The 25426-nt window shown below is 41.6% G+C and overlaps 1 protein-coding gene across 2 annotated transcripts in view; it reads left to right on the forward strand.

Annotated features, from left to right (window-relative positions):
- Nucleotides 1-9236, forward strand: part of rnf19b (ring finger protein 19B) — a 171812-nt gene extending 162576 nt beyond the window's left edge. For both annotated transcript variants that reach the window (XM_041213283.1, XM_041213284.1), the window contains 5 exons: nt 1013-1127; nt 3165-3305; nt 5263-5470; nt 6412-6546; nt 8642-9236. In XM_041213283.1, coding sequence (XP_041069217.1) covers nt 1013-1127; nt 3165-3305; nt 5263-5470; nt 6412-6546; nt 8642-9080 — 1038 coding nt within the window. In that variant the 3' untranslated portion in view covers nt 9081-9236. The remainder of the gene's footprint in view (nt 1-1012; nt 1128-3164; nt 3306-5262; nt 5471-6411; nt 6547-8641) is intronic.
- The last annotated feature ends 16190 nt before the right edge of the window (nt 9237-25426 follow it).

The following is a 25426-nucleotide window of genomic DNA, read 5'->3' on the forward strand; positions in this document are numbered from 1 at the left end:
CCTACAACCTCCCCAAGTGGCCATTGTTTTTGTTTAAATGCAGACATTTAACGTCATCAAGATATTTGACTGCCAGGTCTATACCAGTTGTACTTGTTCCAGTTTATACCGCAGTATGTACACACACGCTGTTGCAAGGGGTTACTGGGTGACAATCAGGAGCAAGAATGCTGCATAACACCTTTAGTAAATAAGAAACCAAACGGTGTGGAAGTGCAAAGGGATCTAGGGATACAGGCGATCTAATCATTAAAAGCAGCATTACAGGTCAGCAAAAGTTTTTTTAAAAAACATAGCATTGGATTTATTTGTTTACCTCAAGAGTGGTTAGAATATGGAACTCACTACTCTAAGAAATATAGAAATTACTAGCTTTTCAAAAGGAAACTAGATGAGTACATGAGAAAAGGAGAAATAGAAAGATACGCTAAAGGGTTGAGCGGAGATCAATGGAATGGGAGGAGACCCGTGTGGAGTTTAAACACCAGGACAGGCTAGTTGGATTGAATGGCTGTTTCTGTAATTTTTCCAACCAAGAGTGCCATTCTGGCTAAGTTCAGCCAATTAAGCCACAGGCCACGGATTGATTAAATTGGTTTTAAAATAAAATTATCTCATCATTTTAGTTTACGTAAGTAGTTTTTGGAGAGTAAGCTTAAATTTATTTCCAGTAGCTGCATGCCTTTGGAAGGAAAACATTGATTCACTCTGCACCTGTGTATGTTTTTTTACACAGAACAGTTGCACCAGCTAATTTACAAAGGAGAAGGGGCCCTTCTGTAATGCCCACAATAAAACAAGCACAATACATATTACTGCATCCAGTGCTGTTGACTCCTACATGTGACTCATGCTGCACAAAGTAAACATGTCAATTTCAGGAGTATCATCCCTTAAGATAGGAGAGAGTTGGACAAACCATTTTTTTTCTGAACCTTGCACGTACGTGTACATTTTTGAAGATTGTTTGAATTGGTGGATATCTTAATTAATCCTGGCTCTAATTCTTTAGATTCATAGTCGCTACAAAGGAAAGAAAACATCAAAGCACAAAAGGAATCTGGCAATAACTGGTGCAGTTACCCTGTCTGTCATTGCTTCTCCTGTGATAGCGGCAGTCAGTGTAGGTAAGGTTTAAATTTGTGGCTTAAGGTTTAAATTCACAGCAGATATAAAAGGCGTACAGATTACATGCTGGATAATTTATATACTGTTAAAATAAGATTCTCCGTTTCGACTCCGTTTTCAAGTTGGAGGAACAAGAACTCGGTATCCAAGACTTTTTTTTTTTGTCTCTATCTTCAGATCCTCCAGTTGCATATACATCACACCTCAATTTGATAGAGCTGAGGGTTCATTATTTAATGTTCAATAGGTAATGAGCTTCTTGGCTTTGTGAGAATATCCAAATTATAGCGTTCTTAACTTAACATTCCTCTTTTAGGAATCTCTTCACCCTTTTTGAGGAATCACCTGGTCTTTCCTCGGTGCCTTTTGTTGGTGGCACGGGTGAAGTTAGGAGTTACCCGTGTGAGGAAATAGGGGGCACAAACCTGTCATGTTGTGGTATATTAGTCACAATCCATTAGACTACCCAAACACCTGTTACAAGTTTCTGGCCTGCCATATATTCTTAAATACAGCAGAACTTGGGTGTTGCTGAAAAAAGAGGCATGCTGTTGGAGCTTTTCATCTTGGACTCATCAGGACTGAATCGCAAGAACACCAAATCTTAAAGGGAATATATTTAGCTTCTAGCATGTGTAAGTGATCCACACAGAGCCCAACAGATAATCTTAAATTGGTTGTTAGTATAATTCTTAGAACAATCATGATTGTTTAGTAAGTGTTGTTATTCACATACAATGGCAATGCCTTGACCAATCAGCCTATGAGCCTGGTTTGAACTTAAAACAAAAGCTTGGCAGTTAACTGTTCTTTGGTACATTCTCCATGGCAAACCCTCTACCAATCAGAGTTTACTTGCCAACCAGTCGGCACCCTCTTTTTATGCAGTATAAGATGTTGTTCCCTTTGAGATTTGGTATCCTTGCAAATCTGTCCTGATGAGTGCAAAAGGAAAAGCTTCAATAGCATGTCTCTTTTTTCAGCAGTACTCAAGGTCTGTGCTACCAAACAACTATTTAAATACAACAGTGTTAGTCACTCCCATAAGCAAACGGAGCCGCTTACTGCCTAACATCTAAGTATGTAATGGTGTAACCCAGCTGTCTAACAATATGACCCCTTAAGGATGAAACTGGATCATGTCTCTCACATGTGCCCATTTTCAATCTTTCAGAAGGTGGGCTGAAATCAAGTGAGACAAGGCCAGATACAGATTGTTAAGTTATTTCATTTTATGCAGAGCAAGTGACCATACAGAACAATAGACATAATCAAATCTCACCTTGGTTCAACTAACTATCATCTTCAAGAACAAGAAAACCCCTTTAAAAATATGCCACATTTATCCCTATTAGCAGGCTTGCTTAAGTTTTCCCGGTCTGTCTTCCGATTGTGAGCCATTAGGCAGTCAATAAGGTGGGCTAACCTTCCCCTTGGGATGAAGGTCTCAAGGTACCACCATCTGCTATTGCTAAAAGAAATAGGGACCTCATTGTGACTTCATAAGTCTGGGCTGAGTCGACTGACTCATCATCTCGATTTGAAGTGAATGACAAGCTCCAGCATTTCATAAACTGGCTTATTTGGATTTGGTAGAATGTGAATTCCTGCAGTCTGTGGCCTTTTTAAAACACTTCTACTTAAATCCTTTTCTTTAGAGGAGAAAAACAAAAATTGTAAAATTTTATCCTGGAATATATCTTCAGGGAACCATTTGGATACCTTAGGAGGCCAACTAAGTTTTGAAGATTTTTAAAATTCATTTATTTGATGTGGGCGTTGCTGGCTAGGCCAGAATTTATTGCCCATCCCTAATTGCCATAATTATTATCAACATTTTCTGATAAGCTATTAGTTACAGATTTTTTGGGGGGGTGCATAACAGAAAATTGGATGATTTTTATACAAATAATTAACCAGTAAAATCAGCTCTGCTCTAATTGCAGTTGTCAAAACAATCCACCAGGATGGAACATTGGAATGTGTCTTTTTTTCTCAGCAAGACGTTTTTAAGCTCTGGTCTATTTTCTTTTAAGGAATCGGAGTTCCCATCATGTTGGCTTATGTTTATGGTGTAGTCCCAGTGTCACTTTGCCGTGGTGGTGGGTGTGGAGTAAGTACAGCCAATGGAAAAGGAGTGAAGATTGAATTCGATGAAGATGATGGACCAATTACAGGTAACTCTTGGACATTAGTCTGTTAGCCACTTTAAAATGAATAAGTCCATATCAGCATTGCATTAGAAATTGTAGTCAGTCATATCCCAGAACATATTGCAGCTTTATCAGAAGGATTTAGTACGTCTACATGTATCAGGAAAGTGGCATTGAGGTAGATGATCAGCCATGATCTAATTGAATGGCAGAGCAGGCTCAACGGGCTGAATGGCCTACTCCTGCTCTTATGTTCCTGTGTTTAGTCATCTGTGTAAGCTGTCTTTGTGGCCCATTTGTTTGCTCACTAGTGTGTACGTGTTTGTTCACCTGACCGTGTGTGTGTGTGTGTCTCCAATCCACATGTTTTCCCACATCTGTACGTCTTCATTTAATTTTTGGCTGACTTGTACGCACATCTCTTCTCAGCTGTACATTAGTTTACACCCTCATTCATGTGTGTACTGTTACAATCCCAGCTGATGGGCGGGATTTTCTGCACGGTCCTGCCGCAAGTCATTGGACTCCTGGGGCACCACCTCGCCCGCGGCTGGTCCCATCCCACGTTAACACTGGACAAGTCAGATTCCAAAGTGTAACCTGCCTTGATAGATCCTAACTTTATTTTTTATATGGAGGAAAGTTACTGAACAAATTCATAGGAGTCTACTGATGAACTTTTAACACAAAGAATAAAATATTTATTAAACAAGAAAAAACTATATTACACCAGACAAAAAAGTTGGAAAAATTACAAGACAAATGCAAAAAGAGGTTTCAAATTCACACTATTCCTTTACCCCAACAATATCTCTATAGACGTATAAACCAATGAAGAGTTACGACTAGCTTGACACAAAGGCTTCTCGCTTAGGACTGGCATGGTTGCAAACTGTTTTCTTTGGGTGAATTCCTGAATATTCACTTAATGCTTCTCACCCAACTCGTATCTCTCCCCAAGACTCCCAAAACCACACTCTAAACTCACTATTGCTTCAACTGCAGAGCAAACCCTTGTTCCCTAAACTCAGTCTCCCGGTAGCACCTCGGCTAAACAGATCATTTTACTGAGTTCTATAACTGACTATTTAGTCAACTACTGTCCCCAATAGCTTTGTAGTCTTTCTTGTCAGAGAGCATAGTCCCCCTCTCTGACACACACTGAACTCTTTTTTTTTTCCTGTCTTTTCCTGTTTCTGTGTCACTTGCCTACTGTTGCTAGGCAACAGTAAAGTTTTTTTTTTCCCCCAGAATCACAACTTTTAACCCATCGCTTTAATTTCAGGGGTTGTAAAACCTCATTAAAAATTTATATATACAAGCAAACCCAAAAGACCTGACTTTTCAGTCAGGAGTCTATCCAGACTTTCAGGCACCAAGACTCACAAACAACCTAAACAAAACTGAAACCATTTTATCTTAATACACACACATTTAGCTTAAAAGTTATACATTGTTCATAACAGTATTCTCACCATTGTGTGTGCACCTGAAAAAGCTGTGAATGTGCTGGGGATGGAACCCATTTTCCTTTTTCACCTAGTGACCACAATAAGTGCACAGTAGTCCACAAATCAGATCCAATAATCCCCAGCATTACTATTCACAATGTGCCTGAACCTCAAACTCAAAATGTAGCTTAATTTTTAAACCTACCTGTTGTTACTGACATCAAAGAAATACCACTGTGAATTTGAAATAAGGAAGGTTAATCTGAGGTTGTAAAAAGGTGACAACTCTAACTACAAGTTAGTTTTGTAAAAGGTAAAAGAGTGAGAATTTAAATGTATTGAGTTTGGTAACACATCAAGTAGGTCAGAATTTAACCTTCAAAGTCTCACTAAGAATAAGTAAATAAGCATTAAATAATCATGAATAACGTTCCCATTAATGTTCCCATTAAATTAAGTGGTTTTCTTCATCTCTCCTTCCCTGCCTTGTCTTTCTCTCTCTCCTTAATAATTTCCTTCTGATCTTTTAGTTGCTGATGCATGGCGAGCTCTGAAGAACCCCAGTATTGGAGAGAGCAGTGTCGAAGGGTTCACCAGTGTCCTGAGTACCAGTGGCAGCCCCATAGATGGTGTGAGTGTAATGCAGAGCAACTATAGTGAGACTGCCAGCTTTGCAGCTTTATCAGGCGGCACACTGACTGGAGGGGCACTATCAGGGAGCAATGGACAGCATGCCAGGTAAATTTTAATTCCATTTTTGTCTGTAAAGATGTAAAAGAAATTGGGATTTGGGCAGTAGTATAGGCTGGAATAATACTTGGTCATCCCATTGTTTAGATCCAGGTTGAAGTTCACTCCAGAGAAGGTGACCTCATTTCCCACCTTATATTGTTTTGAAGACCCTGTGTACTAAAGAATTATAAATGAAACAATTACATAATGCCATCATGTGTGTATTGCTCTTGGAGCATGTTGTATAACATATGGGACACATTGTCATATTACATTAACATTTTCACTGTAAGACAATGGCAACAAACACACCCGAAACGATCCAAAGGATAACCTGAAGTCTGTAATCAAAATTTGGATGAGCCCATCCAGTTTCAGATCTGTTTCATGTTGATAAAAGTACAAAATACAGCCCTGTCTTGTGGTCACCGCTGAAGTGCAGATATCAAAATGAAGAGGGGAGGAAACATCATACCCACTACTTTTAATCTGGTGTACGGGGTTAGTGACAGTGCTGTGCTATAAATCTTTTCTTGTACTATTCCATTTCATGTACTGCTTGTCTGTCATTTTGGGGACTATGAATTAATACCACTAAAGGACCCCCTTCAATAGACTGAATGACCTGTTCTTGCCATGCACTTATTGTAGAAAAAAAGATATGCCAAATGTGGGATAGACAAGCTAAAGTTTCTGAGGAAGGGATTGCATTATCAGGTCTAAGTTAGGAGCTGAATGCAGCAGGAGGCTTGGACAGTGAGGAACCTGGGTAGTAGCTGCTGTCACTTGTGATGCAGTAATGCATTCTACAGCAAAATGGATGATCCATTGCTGAATCTGGGGAAGAAAAAGAAATGTGCTTGAAGCTTGACATGCCATAATGAAGAGAGAACTTGACTTGATAACAAACCCAAGTTCAGGATGACGGTTTTCAATGTATTTTGCAGGTTAGAGATTCAGGCTGACATTAAAAAAGGCTACAGTTTGAATAAGGATTCCATCAGCCTTGGAGCAACCAGTGATAATGCCAGCACCAGGGCCATGGCAGGTTCTATCATCAGCTCATACAATCCACAGGACAGGTGAGATAAGGAACATGTTGGGCTCCTACTGAAAAAGATAATCAACAAGTTGCACCTTACCTGAGGAACCTCCTTCCAATAGATATTGAAGCTGTTTGAAAATAGTTTCATGCTTCACAATCCATATACTCATAAAGTATTGAGCATTGTAATCAGATTCATTTCATTATGGCAGTACAGTTCTCTTTAATTTCAGTTTGTCACCAGCTGCCTTAGGGATCTGGGAGCACGTTGCTTGCTTATCTTCCCAATTACAGCTTATTTGAGCCTGATCATAGAGAATAAGGGGAAAAAGGAAGTTCATGCTCAAAGCAAGTCGATAACATAGAGCTCCTAAATTTGCATTATTTTGTCCTCACATCTTGGGAGATCTTACTCTGCTGAGCTATTGTAAAGCTTTTCATTTAATAGCATATTGTTGACTAATGAATCATTTACCCTCTCATTAGGAAAATAGAAACATCAAATAAGAAATGCTGGAGATACTCAGCAGACCAGGCAGCATCTGGGAAGAAAGAAACAGCGTTAATTAATGTTTTGGGTTGATGATCTTTTATCAGAACTGGAAAAAAAAAAATTCGAGTTGTAACAGGTTTTAAGCAAGTACAGAAGGAGGAAGGAACAAATAGGGAAGTTATGTGATCTGGTGGAGGGTAGGAGTGATTAAATGTCAAAAGGGATGATGGTGCAAGGGAAAAGGCCATGGTATAAATAAAGAAGCCAAAGGTAGCCTAGAGGAGGTGTAAATAGCATTGCTGACAGCTGCTGCCCAAGGAAATGGGAATAGTGCTTGTGATCTGAAATTGTTGAACTCTCAATTTCGAAGGCTGCAAAGTGTCTAATCAAAAGACAAGGTGCCGTTCCTTGAGCTTCTGTTGAATTTAATTTGAACAGTGTAGGTGGCAGAGTGGGAATGGGGCAGAAAATTAAAATGACAAGCAACTTGAAGCTTGGTCACACTTGCACACTGAACAGAGGTGTTCCTCGAAGCAATCTGCATTTGACCTCCCCAATGTAGAGAAACCTGCAACATTAGCATGAATACAGTTTACTAAGCTGAAAGAATTCAAAAATTGAAAGATATAGAAACATCATCTACCATCATATTTTGTGTCAAAGTCCATCTGACGTACAATTCCATCTAATATTGAAATTGTTCATTATTAGAGAAGCAGTGTTACATGAGCAGAGGTTAAAAACTGGAACATATCTGCACTCCACAAAGAGTTGAAAACTGCAGTGCTCAAATTTTACTCAGACTTTCCAATAATAGGTGTAAGGTGCTTATTGATTAGTGGCATGTTTAGGAAATTTTTAGATAAGGGATTGAAAAAAGCTATATTTAAATATTTTGTTTTTAAAGCAAATTGTATTAGTTTTACTAAAAAGGCACTGAGATAAAGGTGATGAATGTTGGGGACAACTTTGATGTTTCTATTAAGGCTGCAAATGATGGGTAATTTATCCCAGCAATCAATAAACACCTTACACCTATTATTGGGAAGTCTCTTCCATGCACTGACCAAGACTGGTCTGGTTGGTCTTTGCTTCTGGCTTTAAAACTCAGTGATTTAAAAACGGAGGCACGCTTAGTCATGTTTTAAAACCTGGAGCTGCAAGGCGAAGTTTGGGTGAAGCTCAGAAGAAGAATGCAGGAAAGCAGTTAGGAGTTATCCTGTTCAAGCCAAGCAAAGTGATCACTTGTGACGGGAAGTGCATCATTTTCATTAGTTTGTATGATTATGCAGATTGATCATACCTTTAGCTTTGGATGAAAAAATAGCTTAACGAGTCATATCTGGTCTCGTCTTACCACAATTTTCTCAACCACCTTCAAAAGAATTGGAGAGAAATTAAACTCCAAATGGTTCAGATCACAAAAGGGCAGTGCTGGGGGTTGGGGGTGTGTGAGGTGTTGGGTACTATTCTTACGGTTAGATATTAAGAGTATGGAACACTTCTAACTAAGATGCTCAGATTGCTTAGGAAAGTGACCAGTGCCCCTATAAGCGAGAGAATATCTAAGGTAAAACCTAAATTTGTAACTGAGGACTTCAAGCTAAGTATTTTAATTTAGTACTTATTTTTATTACAGGGAGTGCAATAATCTGGAAGTGCAAGTTGACATTGAAACCAAACCTAGCCACTTGTGTTTAACTAGTGGTAGCAGCATTGATGAATCCCTTCACATTCACACTCGGTCAGTAGAGGGACTCTGCTGTGAAGAGAAAGACAACTCTTACAACAGTGACCACAGAGACTGCGTCATCAGCAAAACATGCGATGTAACACTTGCTCAACCAGAAAGCATAAAAAGCGATGAAGATAGCACAGACAGTCAGTCAGACGATGTGCCTGACATTAGTTATGATGAATGTGATTCACCCAGTCCAATCAATGGCAGCCAATTGGAGATTGCTGCTTCAGATATCAAGCTCTTAAACACTGAGAGCTTGGGGTGTGAAGTCGACGAACAAAGGCAATATATTCTTGACAAAGATGGGCAGCCTACAGAGACTGTATACTATGTCTAAACTCACAATTATCACTTAATTCATCAACACACAACATGCACCTTACTCTTCAGCCATGGAAATATATTCGATGTCTCATTTTAATGTGTTTAAATGTACAACATTACATTGCACAATCACATCTTTGACATAGTAAATAAAGATATTGATTGCTTAGTTTCTTGATTAATTTTGTGAAACCTGATAGCACTTCCACTGTTACTTTTGCATGAGCTGTTTGTTTCTCGGAATTCTTCCCCAGCAAAAAAAATACCCTCAGTCCTTTGGGGATGATGGACCTTTCAAAATTGTTCTTGGTCATACCAAATGTGAAGTTTTGTTAGGGTGTTGGCTGACTTGGAGCCCTGCCCCTTCTGACTTGGGAGACCTGCATTCTAAACGATCATTTTATGAAAAGAATAAATTGATCCTAAACGCGGTGACTGGTATATGTGGGTTCCACCTTGCAGGATGCCGTGTGGTTACAAGTGAGAAATAAAAATAGTCTTTAGTTTGGATTTTCAGATCACTTGAAGCTTTGAACATGCATCCAAACAGACGAAGTTGTTGCTGCAAAGTCAGTTGCACTGGTGTGAACTGGTCTCAACTCCACCGACCCAGGCAGCAATAGGTTTTAGTTTTGTAAGAAAAAAAAGGAACATCCATCTCTTCATGAGGAACTGGAACAAATGAAAGCCTCATTGTGACTTGGTTTGATCAAAGTGACCATGTATTTTAAGACAGTCTAGTAACGTTCAGCTCCTGTTAGCAGATGGTAGTGGTAGTTGGGTACCCCGAGCTATGCTAAGTCTTTATAATGTTTGGGTGGATTGAAAGAGGGTTTCTTGCTTTAATTGAACGTGTTTTTACTGAACAATGCTTCATTGCCTGAAATGCCTTCTGAACAAGCCTGGAATGTACTAGTGACCATTTTGCACTGCAGTTTTCCAGTGACCACTCTACTGCTAATGAGATTATATAATAGCCTAATCTGTGTATTTTAATGGCTATCAAAATTCAAAATATTCCAGTTAGCTAACTGGGCATTGATTGTCACACTACCAGGATAATTTGATACTGAGGACAGCTTACTGTCTCTCAAGTCAGCCTATTCTGTTTTAAATATGGTTTACTGATTGCATTTATTTTCTCTTGGTTGTTACAAGATAGAAAATGAAATGGACAAAAATCTATCATAGCTTTAATTTATAATGTCTTGAACCAAACTAAACAATTGTAATTGTGTTTTCTGATTTACTGAATGCTACTGTGGTTCTTAAATTGCTTTAAACACAGTCTCCTTTTAAAACCAAGAATCTGGTCTAATATAGGTATAGACAGTGCTTGGTGGAGTATTTAACTATATAACCTAATCCAAGTTTTCTTTTCCTCTGTGCTGATCTCAGCTCGGAAGCAATGGTGATGCTACAGTTGTTGTTGGCACCCCATGCTAAAGAAAATCAGGCAGAACTCCCTCTCCCGAATGCTGTCAGTTGACCCCTGCTAGAAACTTTGTATGTGTAAATGTCAAATGAGAAAAGGAATGGACTTGGCTGTGAGGCCCTCCATAACTGACAGCTTGCCGAATGCTGACACTCTTATGTCTAGGATCACATCAGGAACCACTAGTTGGCAGAGTCCTTGAAGGCCGCTGGTGTCTGCGGAGCCATGCTCCAGCTCGTCAGTACCTCTAAGAGAGGACTGGAAATAACATTGCAAAATACTTGAAATACAATCCCTGGTAGTGGAGTTTTATTGTCTACAGATTGTCACTCCCTGTAAACCATGCAAAGCTGCAGGGCTCTTCAGCTCCCTGATCCTACCACAGTGCCACAAACGCACAACAATAACAGTGCAAGCAAGAATCCATTGTCAGGGCAGTCTTGTTTATTTTATTTTAAAACTGCCATTTTGTTATTGCTTTATGTAAATATTTAAAAAATAAAGCAAATCCCAGGGAAATTGTCTCTGCCGTTAACTTTCGCACCTAATTTATTCATTTTATTTGTCGTGTTAGGTGCACCAGCTCGCTGGATCCAGTATTCAGAGGTTGAAGAGATGCGTTAATTATTCATACTTAATCTTCTGCTGTTTTTGTCAAAAGTACTGCAGCTGAAGGTCTGACGGGGACTCTCATGTTGCCACACTCTTCTAGATGAGTAAATCAGTATTTTTAGTGAAAAATGGAGCAAGTTCCCTCACTGTTTCAGATAGCAGATGCAACATGTAAGCAAGCTATGCAAACCAGCCATTCCTCGTTTTGACCCCTGAGTGTGTTGTGCCCCAATCCAATCCCATCTCCTAAAACAAAAATTAGCCTGAATGTCTCAAAGTGAGAAACAGTGAACCATACTTTGTTGATCATTGTCCAAGGTCAGCTGATAGAAACAAACAAATATGTTGAATTCTGTTAAACATAGAAACTAGGAGCAGGAGTAGGCCATTCGGCCCTTCGAACCTGCTCCGCCATTCATTATGATCATGGTTGATCATCCAACTCAATAGCCTGCTCCCACTTTCTCCCCATATCCTTTGATCCCTTTCGCCCCAAGAGCTATATCTAACTCCTTTTTCAAAACATACAATGTTTTGGTCTCAACTACTTTCTGTGGTAGCGAATTCCACAGGCTCACCACTCTCTGGGTGAAGAAATTTCTCCTCATCTCAGTCCTAAATGGTCTACCCTGTATCCTCAGACTGTGACGCCTGGTTCTGGACTCCGCCACCATCGGGAACATCCTTCCTGCATCTAGCCTGTCTACTCCTCTTAGAATTTTATAGGTTTCTATGAGATCCTCCCTCATTCTTCTGAACTCCAGCATATATAATCCTAACCAATTGGTCATTTTTGTGGTCTTTCACTCTGTCCTAAGACAAACATGAAGAATGACTACAGGTAAAATATCCAGTGCTTGGAGTCTGTAGAACCATAGCCCAGCATGAAACAATATTTTCATAAACCTGTATAGGTTTAAGCACAAAGGAGTCCATTGTATCTCTGTCAGATCTTCACTAGAGCAATCTGAAACTAATCCCACTGCCCTTGGTCTCTCCAAACCCCTGTATTGCTCTGTTTCAAATGTTTGAACCTTTTAGGGAATTAATAATGATCTCTGCCACATCTCAGTGTGAAAGCATTCCATATTCAAACAACTCTTGGTATAAAGAAATCCCAAGCCATTATTCTTACTTCCTTTATAACAATTTTAAATTGATAATTCCTTGTCAATGAATCACCAACCAAAAGAGAGCTTTTCTTATTGACAAATATCAATTAGAAAAACTTTTATTAAAGCTCCTCCAGGCTGACTCTGTTCCTAGGGGAGTAACCCCAAGTTTCTCTATTATTTTTTTCATGGCTATCATTTCTATTTCCTGTTGTCATTCTGGTGACTCTTGCTCTTCTCTCACTATGCCCTTAATGTCCTTTTGCAGTAGGGTTCCCAAAAACTGCACTTTGGTATACCAATGCCTAGTGTTTTACGTTGTTCTAGCATTACCTCCCTACTCTTATATTCTGTAATCGGGAACTGCCTAAGGACATATCCTCTGCCATTGTTTCCAAATTTTGCACTTTCCTCTTCTGTTGCTTGTGGGGGGGCCTTCCATTTTCAATTTCAATGAGCTTTATAACTCATAAAAATAATACATTCTTATACTGTATTCTATGTCTTCACTACCAAAGGAAAGTAACCTGTATGCCTTTTTAACTACCTTATCTATTGCCTTGTTACATTCAGGGATCAGTAGACATGCATACCAAGGTCCCTCTGTTTCTCTATAGTTCTCTGTAACCTACCACTTATTGTGTATTTCCTTGTCTTGTTTGCTTTCCCCAAATAAGTTATCTCACTTCCATTTGCCACTTTTCTGCCCACATTATCAACAACACGAACAATTTTTTGTTTCGCCTGCAAACTTCTTAATCAAGTCGTCTACATTAAAGTCTACATTATTGATATATAACACAAAAAGCAAGGGATTCTAGTGCTGAGCCTGCAGAATTTTATAGATGGATTTTTAGGGTCCTAAGGGAAGTAAGCGGTATGGGTAAATAAGGAGGGTGGAGTTGAGGAAGAAAATCAGCCATGATCTTATTGAAGGGCCAAATAACATCTCCCATTATGTACAAATTTATCATAACCTATTTGCTCTTGTATTTTAAACAACAGATATGCTGTTGACTTTTTATTGCTTAATTTCCCTGTACTTGAACTTGAGGATGCTGCTTTTAAGGATCTCTGTTCCTCACACCCTTCATCTGTCAATTGAGTTTATACAACCATTCCTGGTTTGACATCACATAATATATCTTCACCACGGTAAGTTGTATTTGCTGTCCTTCAGCCCAGTCTCTCATTATTTGTCAAACCAGCCCAAACTTAATCCCAACTGTAATTGTAAACCCAACCCTAGTCCAACTAACCCTCTAACCCAACTACCCTGGACCCAAACATCAATTCTGACCCAAAATATAACTACTACCATAGAAACTATCCTGCATCTTACCCACATCCCTAATCTTAACCACCACAACCAGTAACTCAAACATCAGCCCAATCCTGGTTACCATCCCAGATCCCACCTAATTCAGACAACCCAGAGGCTAATCTGAACCCAGACCAAGCCTAAAACTCTCACCCTGAATGTACCCTCAAACATAATCCTTATCTTGGTCTTAAACAAATAGCTCCTCTTAGAAGTCTAACATATGCCATTAACCGCAAATCTCACTACTAAAGTCAATATACAAACTGCACCCATAGAGCAAACAAACCTAATATAGTCACAGTTTGTTGATTAATATCAACCTCCATATTATAACCCCAGCTGCAGATAGATAATGGCAAGCAAAACTGAACTAGAAATAATTAAAAAGCATAAGTCAAACTCAAGGGGCAGGCATCAGACATGAAAACTAGAAAAATAATGAGGGAATAATTACCCTTCTCAAACTATTTTTTGAGAGTGACATGATTCATGGAAAGGGGCCATTTGATCCATCATGTCTGTGCTGACACAAAGAAAAATCTCAATTAATTCCCATATGGCTGCTTTTTGTCCACAGCCTAGTGGGTCCCTCATTCCCAGTGGCCTGTTCAGCTCACATAACATGTTCATTTCAAAATTTATTTTTGTTTAAGATATCAGCATTGAGAGACTGTTCTGCGAGTCAGAGAGGTTAAATTAAATCCAAATCCTACTCCCCTACTCCCTACCTAATAGACTGGGAAAAACATCCAAACCTGTAGGCCCCTGTCTGCACCAGTAGAGTGTGCTGCAGTATTAACAAAAAAGCATTCCATCGTTTTAAAACCACACCTTTAATGACCCAGTTAATAGCGTAGTGGTGGAATTGTCACTTGACTGGTAATCCAGCGTAATGCTATGAGGACCAGAGTTCGAATCCCACCACAACAGATGGTGAAATTTGAATTCAATGAAAATCTGGAATTAAAAGTCTAATGGTGACCATGAAACCATGTCAACTGTCGTAAAAACCCATCTGGTTCATTAGTATCCTTTAGGGAAGGAAATCTGTCCTTACCGGGTCTGGTCTGCATGTGACTCCTGATCCGCAATAGGGTGGTTGACTCTGAAATGGCCTAGTAAGCTACTCAGTTGCATCAAGTCAATAAAAAGGAATGACCTAAGTACTAGAAACAACAATGGCAAACTCAGCCCTGTCGACCCTGCAAAGTCCTCCTTACTAACATCTGGGGGCTTGTGCCAAAATTGGGATATCTCCCAGACTGGTCGAGCAACAGCCTGACATAGTTATCCTCACGGAATCATACCTTACAAATAATGTCCCAGACCCCACCATCACCATTCCTGGGTATGTCCCCTCCTACAAGGAGGACAAACCCAGCAGAGGTGGCAGCACAGTGGTATACAGCTGAGAGGGAATTGCCCTAGGAGCCCTCAACATTGACTCTGGACCATATGAATTCTTTGCTCACATCAAGCGGGGGCAAGGAAACCTACTGCTGATTACCAAGTACTGCCTTCCCTCAGCTGGTGAATCAGTGCTCCCCCATATTGAACACCATTTGGAGGAAGCACCGAGAGTGGCAAGGGCAATGAATGTTCTCGGTCAGGGACTTCAATGTCCATCATGAAGAGTGGCTTGGAACCACCACTACTGACCGAGCTGGTTGGGTCCTAAAGGACATGGCTGCTGGACTGGATCTGCAGCAGGTGGTGAGGGAACCAACAAGAGGGAAAAACATACTTGGCCTCATCCTCACCAACCTGCCTGCTGCAGATGCATCTACCCATCACAGTATCGGTAGGAGTGACCACTGCAAAGTCCTTGTGGAAACAAAGTTCCCATATTCACATTGAGGATACCCTTCATCGTGTTGTGTGGCGCTACCATTGTGCTAAATGGGATAAGTTTCAAACAGATTTAGTAACTCAAGACTGGGCACCCATGAGGTGCAGTGGGCCATCAGCAGTAGTAGAAATGTACACAACCACAATCTGTAACCTCATGGTCTGGCATATCCCCCACTCTACTATTACCATCAAGTCAGGGGGATCAACCCTGGGTCAATGAAGAGTGCAGGAGGGCATGCCAGGAGCAGCACCAGGCATACCTAAAAATGAGGTGCCAACCTGGTGAAGGTACAATGCAGGACTACTTGCATAAGCAGTAAGCAATTCTACTTGCATGCCAAACAGCATAAGCAATAAGCGATTCTACAGCAAATGGATCACGTCTAAGCTTTGCAGTCCTGCCACATCCAGTCATGAATAGTGGTGGACAATTAAACAGCTCACTGGAGGAGGAGGCTCCACAAATGTCCCCATCCTCAATGATGGAGGAGCCCAACATATCAGTGCAAAAGATAAGGCTGACGCATTCACAACAAGTGTCAAGTGGATGATCCATCTCAGCCTCCACCAGAGGACCCCAGCATCATAGATGCCAGTCATCAGCCAATTCGATTCACGTCACGTGACATCAAAAAATAGTTGAAAGAACTGGATACTGTGAAGATTATGGGCCCTGACAATATTCCGGCAATAGTATGAAGACTTGCCTTGCCCCTAACCAAGCTGCTCCAGTACCGCTACAACTCTGGCATCTACACAGCTCTGTAGAAAATTGCCCAGGTATGTCCTGTACACAAGAAGCAGGACAAATCCAATCCAGCCAATTACCACCACGTCAGTCTACTTTCGATCGAGTAATGGAGGGAGGTCATCAACAGTGCTATCAAGCAGGACTTGCTGAGCAATAACCTGCTCACTGACGCTCAGTTTGGGTTCCACCAGGGTCACTCAGCTTCTGATCTCATTACAGCCCTGGTTCAATCATGGACAAATGAAATGAACTCCAGAGGTGAGGTGAGAGTGACTGTCCTTGACATCAAGGCAGTATTTGACCAGGGGTGGCATCAAGGAGCCCTAGCAAAACTGGAGTCCATGGAAATCAGGAGGAAAACTCTTTGCTGGTTGGAGTCATACCTAGCACAAAGGAAGGTAGCTGTGGTTGTTGGAGGCCAATCATCTCAGTTCCAGGACATCACTGCAGGAGTTCCTCAAGGTAGTGTCCTAGGCTCAACATCTTCAGCTGCTTCATCAATGATCTTCCTTCCATCATAAGGTCATTAGTGTGTATGTTTGCTGATGATTGCAAAATGTTCAGCACCATTCACAACTCCCCAGTTACTGAAACAGTCCATGTCCAATTGGAGCAAGACCTGGACAATATCCAGGCTTGGGCTGACAAATGATAAGTAACATTTGCACCACACAAGTGCCAGGCAGTGACCCTCTCCAACAAGAGAGAATCTAACCATCACCCCTTGACATTCAATGGCATTACCATCGCTGAATCCCCTACAATCAACATCCTGGGATTACCATTGACCAGAAACTGAACTGGACTAGCCACATAAACATTGTGCTACAAAAGCAGGTCAGAGGCTAAGAATCCTATGGCAAGTAACTTACCTCCTGACTCCTCAAAGCATGTCCACCATCTACAAAGCACAAGTCAGGAGTGTGATGGAATACTCCCCACTTACCTGGATGAGAACAGCTCCCACAACACTGAAGAAGCTTGACACCACCCAGGACAAAGCAGCCCACTTGATTGGCACCCCTTCCACAAACATTCACTCCCTTCACCACCAATGAACAGTGGCAGCAGGGTGTTCCATGTACAGGATGCACTGCAGAAACTCACCAAGGGTCCTTGCGCAGCAGCTTCCAAACCCACGACCGCTACTAACTAGAAGATCAAGGGGCGCTGATAGATGGGAACACCATTCTTCTCCAGGCCACTCACCATCCTGACTTGGAAATATATCGCCATTCCTTCACTGTCGCTGGGACTCCCTCTCTAACAGCACTGTGGGTGTACCTACACCACAGGGGCTGCAGCACTCCAAGAAGGCAGCTCATCACCCCCTTCTCACAGGCAATTAGGGATGGGCAATAAATGCTGGGCTGGCCAGTGACACCCACATCCCACAAATGAATTAAAAAAACAACTCAATTCGATCTAATCTCTCCTCATAGTTAAAGTTTTCCAATCCTGGCAACATTGCCTCTGCACCCTCTGTACTACAATCATGTCCTTCCTGTAATGTGACCAGGATGGTGTACAGTACGCTAGCTGCCACTTAACTAGTGTTTTACATTGTTCTAGCATTACCTCCCTACTCTTATATTCTGTAATCGGGATCTGCCTAAGGACATATCCTCTGCCATTGTCTCCAAATTTTGCACTTTCCTCTTCTGTTGCTTGTGGGGGGGGGCCTTCCATTTTCAATTTCAATGAGCTTTATAACTCATAAAAATAATACATTCTTATACTGTATTCTATGTCTTCACTACCAAAGGAAAGTAACCTGTATGCCTTTTTAACTACCTTATCTATTGCCTTCTAACGTTCAGGGATCAGTATACATGCACACCAAGGTCCCTCTGTTTCTCTTTACTTCTCTGTAGCCTACCACTTATTGTGTATTTTCTTGCCTTGATTTGCTTTCCCCAAAATTTATCTCACTTCCCTGGATTGAATTCCATTTGCCGCTTTTCTGCCCACATTATCAACAACACAAACAATTTTTTGTTTCGCCTGCAAACTTCTTAATCATGTCATCTACATTAAAGTCTACATTACTGATATATACCACAAAAAGCATGGGATTCTAGTGCTGAGCCTGCAGAATCTTATTGATGGATTTTTAGGGTCCTAAGGGAAGTAAGCGGCAAATAAGGAGGGTGGAGTTGAGGCAGAAAATCAGCCATGATCTTATTGAAGGGCCAAATAACATAATCCTCCCATTATGTACAAATTTATCATAACCTATTTGCTCTTGTATTTTAAACAACAGATATGCTGTTGACTTTTTATTGCTTAATTTCCCTGTACTTGAACTTGAGGATGCTGCTTTTAAGGATCTCTGTTCCTCACACCCTTCATCTGTCAATTGAGTTTATACAACCATTCCTGGTTTGACATCACAAAATATATCTTCACCACGGTAAGTTGTAATTGCTGTCCTTCAGCCCAGTCTCTCATTATTTGTCAAACCAGCCCAAACTTAATCCCAACTGTAATTGTAAGCCTAACCCTAGTCCAACTAACTCTCTAACCCAACTACGCTGGACCCAAACATCAATCCTGACCCAAAATATAACTACTACCATATAAACTATCCTGCATCTTACCCACATCCCTAATCTTAACCACCACAACCAGTAACTCAAACATCAACCCAATCCTGGTTACCATCCCAGATCCCACCTAATTCAGACAACCCAGAGGCTAATCTGAACCCAGACCAAGCCTAAAACTCTCACCCTGAATGTACCCTCAAACATAATCCTTATCTTGGTCTTAAACAAATAGCTCCTCTTAGAAGTCTAACATATGCCATTAACCGCAAATCTCACTACTAAAGTCAATATACAAACTTCACCCATAGAGCAAACAAGCCTAATATAGTCACAGAATTACCTGGAAAAACTCAGCAGGTCTGTCATTATTTGTCAAACCAGCCCAAACTTAATCCCAACTGTAATTGTAAGCCTAACCCTAGTCCAACTAACTCTCTAACCCAACTACGCTGGACCCTTCGAAGGGTCATGAGGACGCGAAACGTCAACTCTTTTCTTCTCCGCCGATGCTGCCAGACCTGCTGAGTTTTTCCAGGTAATTCTGTTTTTGTTTTGGATTTCCAGCATCCGCAGTTTTTTTGTTTTTATCTAATATAGTCACAGTTTGTTGGTTAATGTCAACCTCCATATTTAAACCCCAGCTGCAGATAGATAATGGCAAGCAAAACTGAACTAGAAATAATTAAAAAGCATAAGTCAAACTCAAGTGGCAGGCATCAGACATGAAAACTAGAAAAATAATGAGGGAATAATTACCCTTCTCAAACTATTTTTTGAGAGTGACATGATTCATGGAAAGGGGCCATTTGATCCATCATGTCTGTGCTGACACAAAGAAAAGTCTCAATTAATTCCCATATGGCTGCTTTTTGTCCACAGCCTAGTGGGTCCCTCATTCCCGGTGGTCTGTTCAGCTCACATAACATGTTCATTTCAAAATTTATTTTTGTTTAAAATATCAGCATTGAGAGACAGTTCTGCGAGTCAGAGAGATTAAATTAAATCCAAATCCTACTCCCCTACTCCCTACCTAACAGACTGGGAAAAACATCCAAAGCTGTAGGCACCTGTCTGTACCAGTAGAGTGTGCTGCAGTATTACCAAAAAAGCATTCCATCGTTTTAAAACCACACCTTTAATGACCCAGTTAATAGCGTAGTGGTGGAATTGTCACTTGACTGGTAATCCAGACACCCAGCATAATGGTATGAGGACCAGAGTTCGAATCCCACCACAACAGATGGTGAAATTTGAATTCAATGAAAATCTGGAATTAAAAGTCTAATGGTGACCATGAAACCATGTCAACTGTCGTAAAAACCCATCTGGTTCATTAGTATCCTTTAGGGAAGGAAATCTGTCCTTACCGGGTCTGGTCTGCATGTGACTCCTGATCCGCAATAGGGTGGTTGACTCTTAAATGCCCTCTGAAATGGCCTAGCAAGCCACTCAGTTGCATCAAGTCAATAAAAAGGAATGACCTAGGTACTAGAAACAACAATGGCAAACTCAGCCCTGTCGACCCTGCAAAGTCCTCCTTACTAACATCTGGGGGCTTGTGCCAAAATTGGGATATCTCCCAGACTGGTCGAGCAACAGCCTGACATAGTTATCCTCACGGAATCATACCTTACAAATAATGTCCCAGACAGCACCATCACCATTCCTGAATATGTCCCCTCCTGCAAGGAGGACAAACCCAGCAGAGGTGGCAGCACAGTGGTATACAGCTGAGAGGGAATTGCCCTAGGAGCCCTCAACATTGACTCTGGACCATATGAATTCTTTGCTCACATCAAGCGGGGGCAAGGAAACCTACTGCCGATTACCAAGTACTGCCTTCCCTCAGCTGGTGAATCAGTGCTCCTCCATATGGAACACCATTTGGAGGAAGCACTGAGAGTGGCAAGGGCAATGAATGTTCTCAGTCGGGGACTTCAATGTCCATCATGAAGAGTGGCTTGGAACCACCACTACTGACCGAGCTGGTTGAGTCCTAAAGGACATGGCTGCTGGACTGGATCTGCGGCAGGTGGTGAGGGAACCAACAAGAGGGAAAAACATACTTGGCCTCATCCTCACCAACCTGCCTGCTGCAGATGCATCTACCCATCACAGTATCGGTAGGAGTGACCACTGCAAAGTCCTTGTGGAAACAAAGTTCCCATATTCACATTGAGGATACCCTTCATCGTGTTGTGTGGCGCTACCATTGTGCTAAATGGGATAAGTTTCAAACAGATTTAGTAACTCAAGACTGGGCACCCATGAGGTGCAGTGGGCCATCAGCAGTAGTAGAAATGTACACAACCACAATCTGTAACCTCATGGTCTGGCATATCCCCCACTCTACTATTACCATCAAGTCAGGGGGATCAACCCTGGGTCAATGAAGAGTGCAGGAGGGCATGCCAGGAGCAGCACCAGGCATACTTAAAAATGAGGTGCCAACCTGGTGAAGGTACAATGCAGGACTACTTGCATAAGCAGTAAGCAATTCTACTTGCATGCCAAACAGCATAAGCAATAAGCGATTCTACAGCAAATGGATCACGTCTAAGCTTTGCAGTCCTGCCACATCCAGTCATGAATAGTGGTGGACAATTAAACAGCTCACTGGAGGAGGAGGCTCCACAAATGTCCCCATCCTCAATGATGGAGGAGCCCAACATATCAGTGCAAAAGATAAGGCTGACGCATTCACAACAAGTGTCAAGTGGATGATCCATCTCAGCCTCCACCAGAGGACCCCAGCATCATAGATGCCAGTCATCAGCCAATTCGATTCACGTCACGTGACATCAAAAAATAGTTGAAAGAACTGGATACTGTGAAGATTATGGGCCCTGACAATATTCCGGCAATAGTATGAAGACTTGCCTTGCCCCTAACCAAGCTGCTCCAGTACCGCTACAACTCTGGCATCTACACAGCTCTGTAGAAAATTGCCCAGGTATGTCCTGTACACAAGAAGCAGGACAAATCCAATCTGGCCAATTACCACCACGTCAGTCTACTCTCGATCGAGTAATGGAGGGAGGTCATCAACAATGCTATCAAGCAGGACTTGCTGAGCAATAATCTGCTCACTGACGCTCAGTTTGGGTTCCACCAGGGTCACTCAGCTTCTGATCTCATTACAGCCTTGGTTCAAACATGGACAAATGAAATGAACTCCAGAGGTGAGGTGAGAGTGACTGTCCTTGACATCAAGGCAGTATTTGACCAGGGGTGGCATCAAGGAGCCCTAGCAAAACTGGAGTCCATGGAAATCAGGAGGAAAATTTGCTGGTTGGAGTCACACCTAGCACAAAGGAAGATAGTTATGGTTGTTGGAGGCCAATCATCTCAGCTCCAGGACATCACTGCAGGAGTTCCTCAAGGTAATGTCCTAGGCTCAACATCTCCAGCTGCTTCATCAATGATCTTCCTTCCATCATAAGGTCATTAGTGAGTATGTTCGCTGATGATTGCAAAATGTTCAGCACCATTTGCGACTCCCCAGTTACTGAAACAGTCCATGTCCAATTGGAGCAAGACCTGGACAATATCCAGGCTTGGGCTGACAAATGATAAGTAACGTTTGCACCACACAAGTGCTAGGCAATGACGCTCTCCAACAAGAGAGAATCTAACCACCACCCCTTGACATTCAATGGCATTACCATTGCTGAATCCCCTACAATCAACATTCTTATACTGTATTCTATGTCTTCACTACCAAAGGAAAGTAACCTGTATGCCTTTTTAATTATACCTTATCTATTGCTTTGTTACGTTCAGGGATCAGTACACATGCACACCAAGGTCCCTCTGTTTCTCTACACTTCTCTGTAACCTACCACTTATTGTGTATTTCCTTGCCTTGTTTGCTTTCCCCAAATAAGTTATCTCACTGCTCTGTTGAAGGGTCATGAGGACTCGAAATGTCAACTTTGCTCTTCTCCGCCGATGCTGCCAGACCTGCTGAGTTTTTCCAGGTAATTCTGTTTTTGTTTTAAGTTATCTCACTTCCCTGGATTGAATTCCATTTGCCACTTTTCTGCCCAAATGACTACATTATCAACTGCACAAACAATTTTTGTTTCACCTGCAAACTTCTTAATCATGTCCCCTACATTAAAGTCTACATTATTGATATATACCACAAAAAGCATGGGATTCTAGTGCTGAGCCCTTCAGAATCTCACTGGGAACAGCTTTGCAGCTACAAAGCACCCATCGACTTTTACTCTTTGCACTAATTTAAGAAAAGCAATCTATAAGGGAACACAAAAAGGAACTGTTAATGTAGTAATACAATTGAAGACATCTAAACACAATCAGAAACAGGTGAAATACCTGGGGAACAATCACAACCCAGAAAACCTGACATACTCCCTAAAATGCACAAGTGTCCAGACACATGGACAATACCAGGAGAAGTACCACTAGGGAGACCCATTGTGTCTTGCTATGCTACTGAACCCTCCAGCACAGAAACACTCTTGCTTTATCAAAGACACATACCATCTCACAGATGTAGTCAATTCACCGTACCCGTAACCACGCTACTTCTCGCAATGGTTATTGAAAGGCTATACACAAACGTAGTAACAGAGAGAGGAACACTGGCAATTGAAAACATCCTCAGAAATACACCCAGTCCAATAGATCCGGCAAAGCCATAATGCAGTTCCTACACTGAGAATTAACCAAAAAATGACTTAGAATTCAACCTCCAAATTAAGGAACATCCAGGTAAAGAAATTATTGTGACTTGTGGAAACATATAGGTTGTAGCCTGGGAAAACTATTTCTTTGAAAAATGTCTCAACTCCTAGGATGACATGTGAGGAATCTTGAGACAGATAGAAGCAGTATTAGAAGAATTTACTAACATCCTCAACCACTTGATTCCACAGTATTTAAACTGGCGCAAGGAAACACCAGCCATATCTAGCAACAAAGGTGTGTTTCAAAGAGACTAACATACGCACACTTCTATACACAGAAAGCCACCATCCTAAGCTATTCCCTGAAAACACCTGAGATACTTCCTGATCTATCCAGGATATTCTCCGACACTCCCCAAAATATTCCGTGTTAGCCCTCCTGAGATGCACTGAAGCCCCCAACCCCCCCCGATACTTTTTGATATCACCCCTCAGAGGTACTCTCTGATCCTTGAGATACTCTCCAATCACCCCGACGTACTGTGAATTACCCATGAGATGCTCTGATTCCCACTTGAGATACTGTCTAAACCCCTGAGATAATTTCTCACCTCCACATACCCTGCCGCACCCTCCCAACCCCACCATCTTCTCCACCCCACCCCCACCCCCCCCACCAACCCCCAAACAACTGGCCAGGATACTCTCTGATCCCCCTTCCCTCCTTGGAAATCCTGCTCCACCACTGTGATACCCTGGACCCCCTGAGAAATTCTGAAACCCGCCCTCCTCCCACGGATACTCTAATCCCCCCCGAGATACTCAATTCCCCCCCCAAGGTACTCTCTAGTCCCCCCCGAGATATTCTCTGATCTCCATCCCAGTCAGGCTACTCTCTGATCCCCTCCCCCCACACCCGAGATACTCCCTGATCCTCTCCCCCCTACTTCCAAGCTACCCCCTGAGTTTCTATCTATCTGTGAGTTACATTTATGGAAAGAGAGTTCCAAACACGTTTTGTGTGTAGAAGTGTTTCTTAATTTTACTTCTGCAAGCTCTGGCCTTTTAGTCCCCAAGTCCTAGACTCCCCAGTGAGAGAACATAGTTTCTCTCTATCCTACCTGTTTTCCTTAATATCTTGGAAACATCAATCAAATGACTGCTTAACCTTCTAACTTCCAGGGAGTTCCCTAGTTTGTGTAATCTCTCCCTGTAATTAATCCCTTGGAATCCAGAATACCATCAATGGTAAATCTACACCGCACTCCCTCCCAGGATAAGATATACATATTCCTAAAGTGTGGTACCCAGCATTGATCAAAGTTGCCTCAGCTGTGGTCTAAGCAGGGTTTTGTATATCCCCTCCTATTCTAGTCCTCTGGATATAAAGATCAGGATTCCATTAACCTTCCTGATTATTTTCTGTGCCTGTTCATGATAACATAGTCTTGTGCCTTATTTTCATTGTATTGTTGTGTAATGCAGCAGAGAAAGAGGCCATTTGCCTCATCATCCCTGTGCCATCTCTTTGGTAGAATATTCCAATTAGTCCCTCTCCCCTGCTCTTTCCCCATAGCCCTGCAAAAAAATTCCCTTTAAGTATTCATCACATTCCCCTTTGAAAATAATTATTGAATCCGGTTCCACTGCCCTTTCAGGCCATGCATTCCAGATCAGAACTATTCACTGCATAAAAAAATGTTTCTCCATGTTGCTTCTTGTTCTGTGTGGATAAATAAGCATGCTTTTTAAATTGTCCCAAGCCTTTAAATTCAGCAGCCACACCCAGTTTCAATACGTGAGAGGGAAAATTTTGCAGGGCAATGGGGAAAGGGCAGTGAAACATAACCAATTGGGTAGCTCTTTAAAAGAGCTGCTGCAAAAACAATAGGCTAGATGGGCTCCTTTGTTATATCATTCCATGATTCTATGAATGCTGTAGTATTGCAGAGTTAATTGTCAAACTAGGCAATTAATTCCCCATGTTTTCCTGAGGGTAATGGATAATTTGCTACTGATTTGTGCTGAGGTGTATATTACAGGTTACTTGGTAATCTTCAATCCTTCATG

This window comes from Carcharodon carcharias, chromosome 19, assembly GCF_017639515.1.
Source record: "Carcharodon carcharias isolate sCarCar2 chromosome 19, sCarCar2.pri, whole genome shotgun sequence".
NCBI classification, from domain to species: Eukaryota; Metazoa; Chordata; class Chondrichthyes; order Lamniformes; family Lamnidae; genus Carcharodon; species Carcharodon carcharias.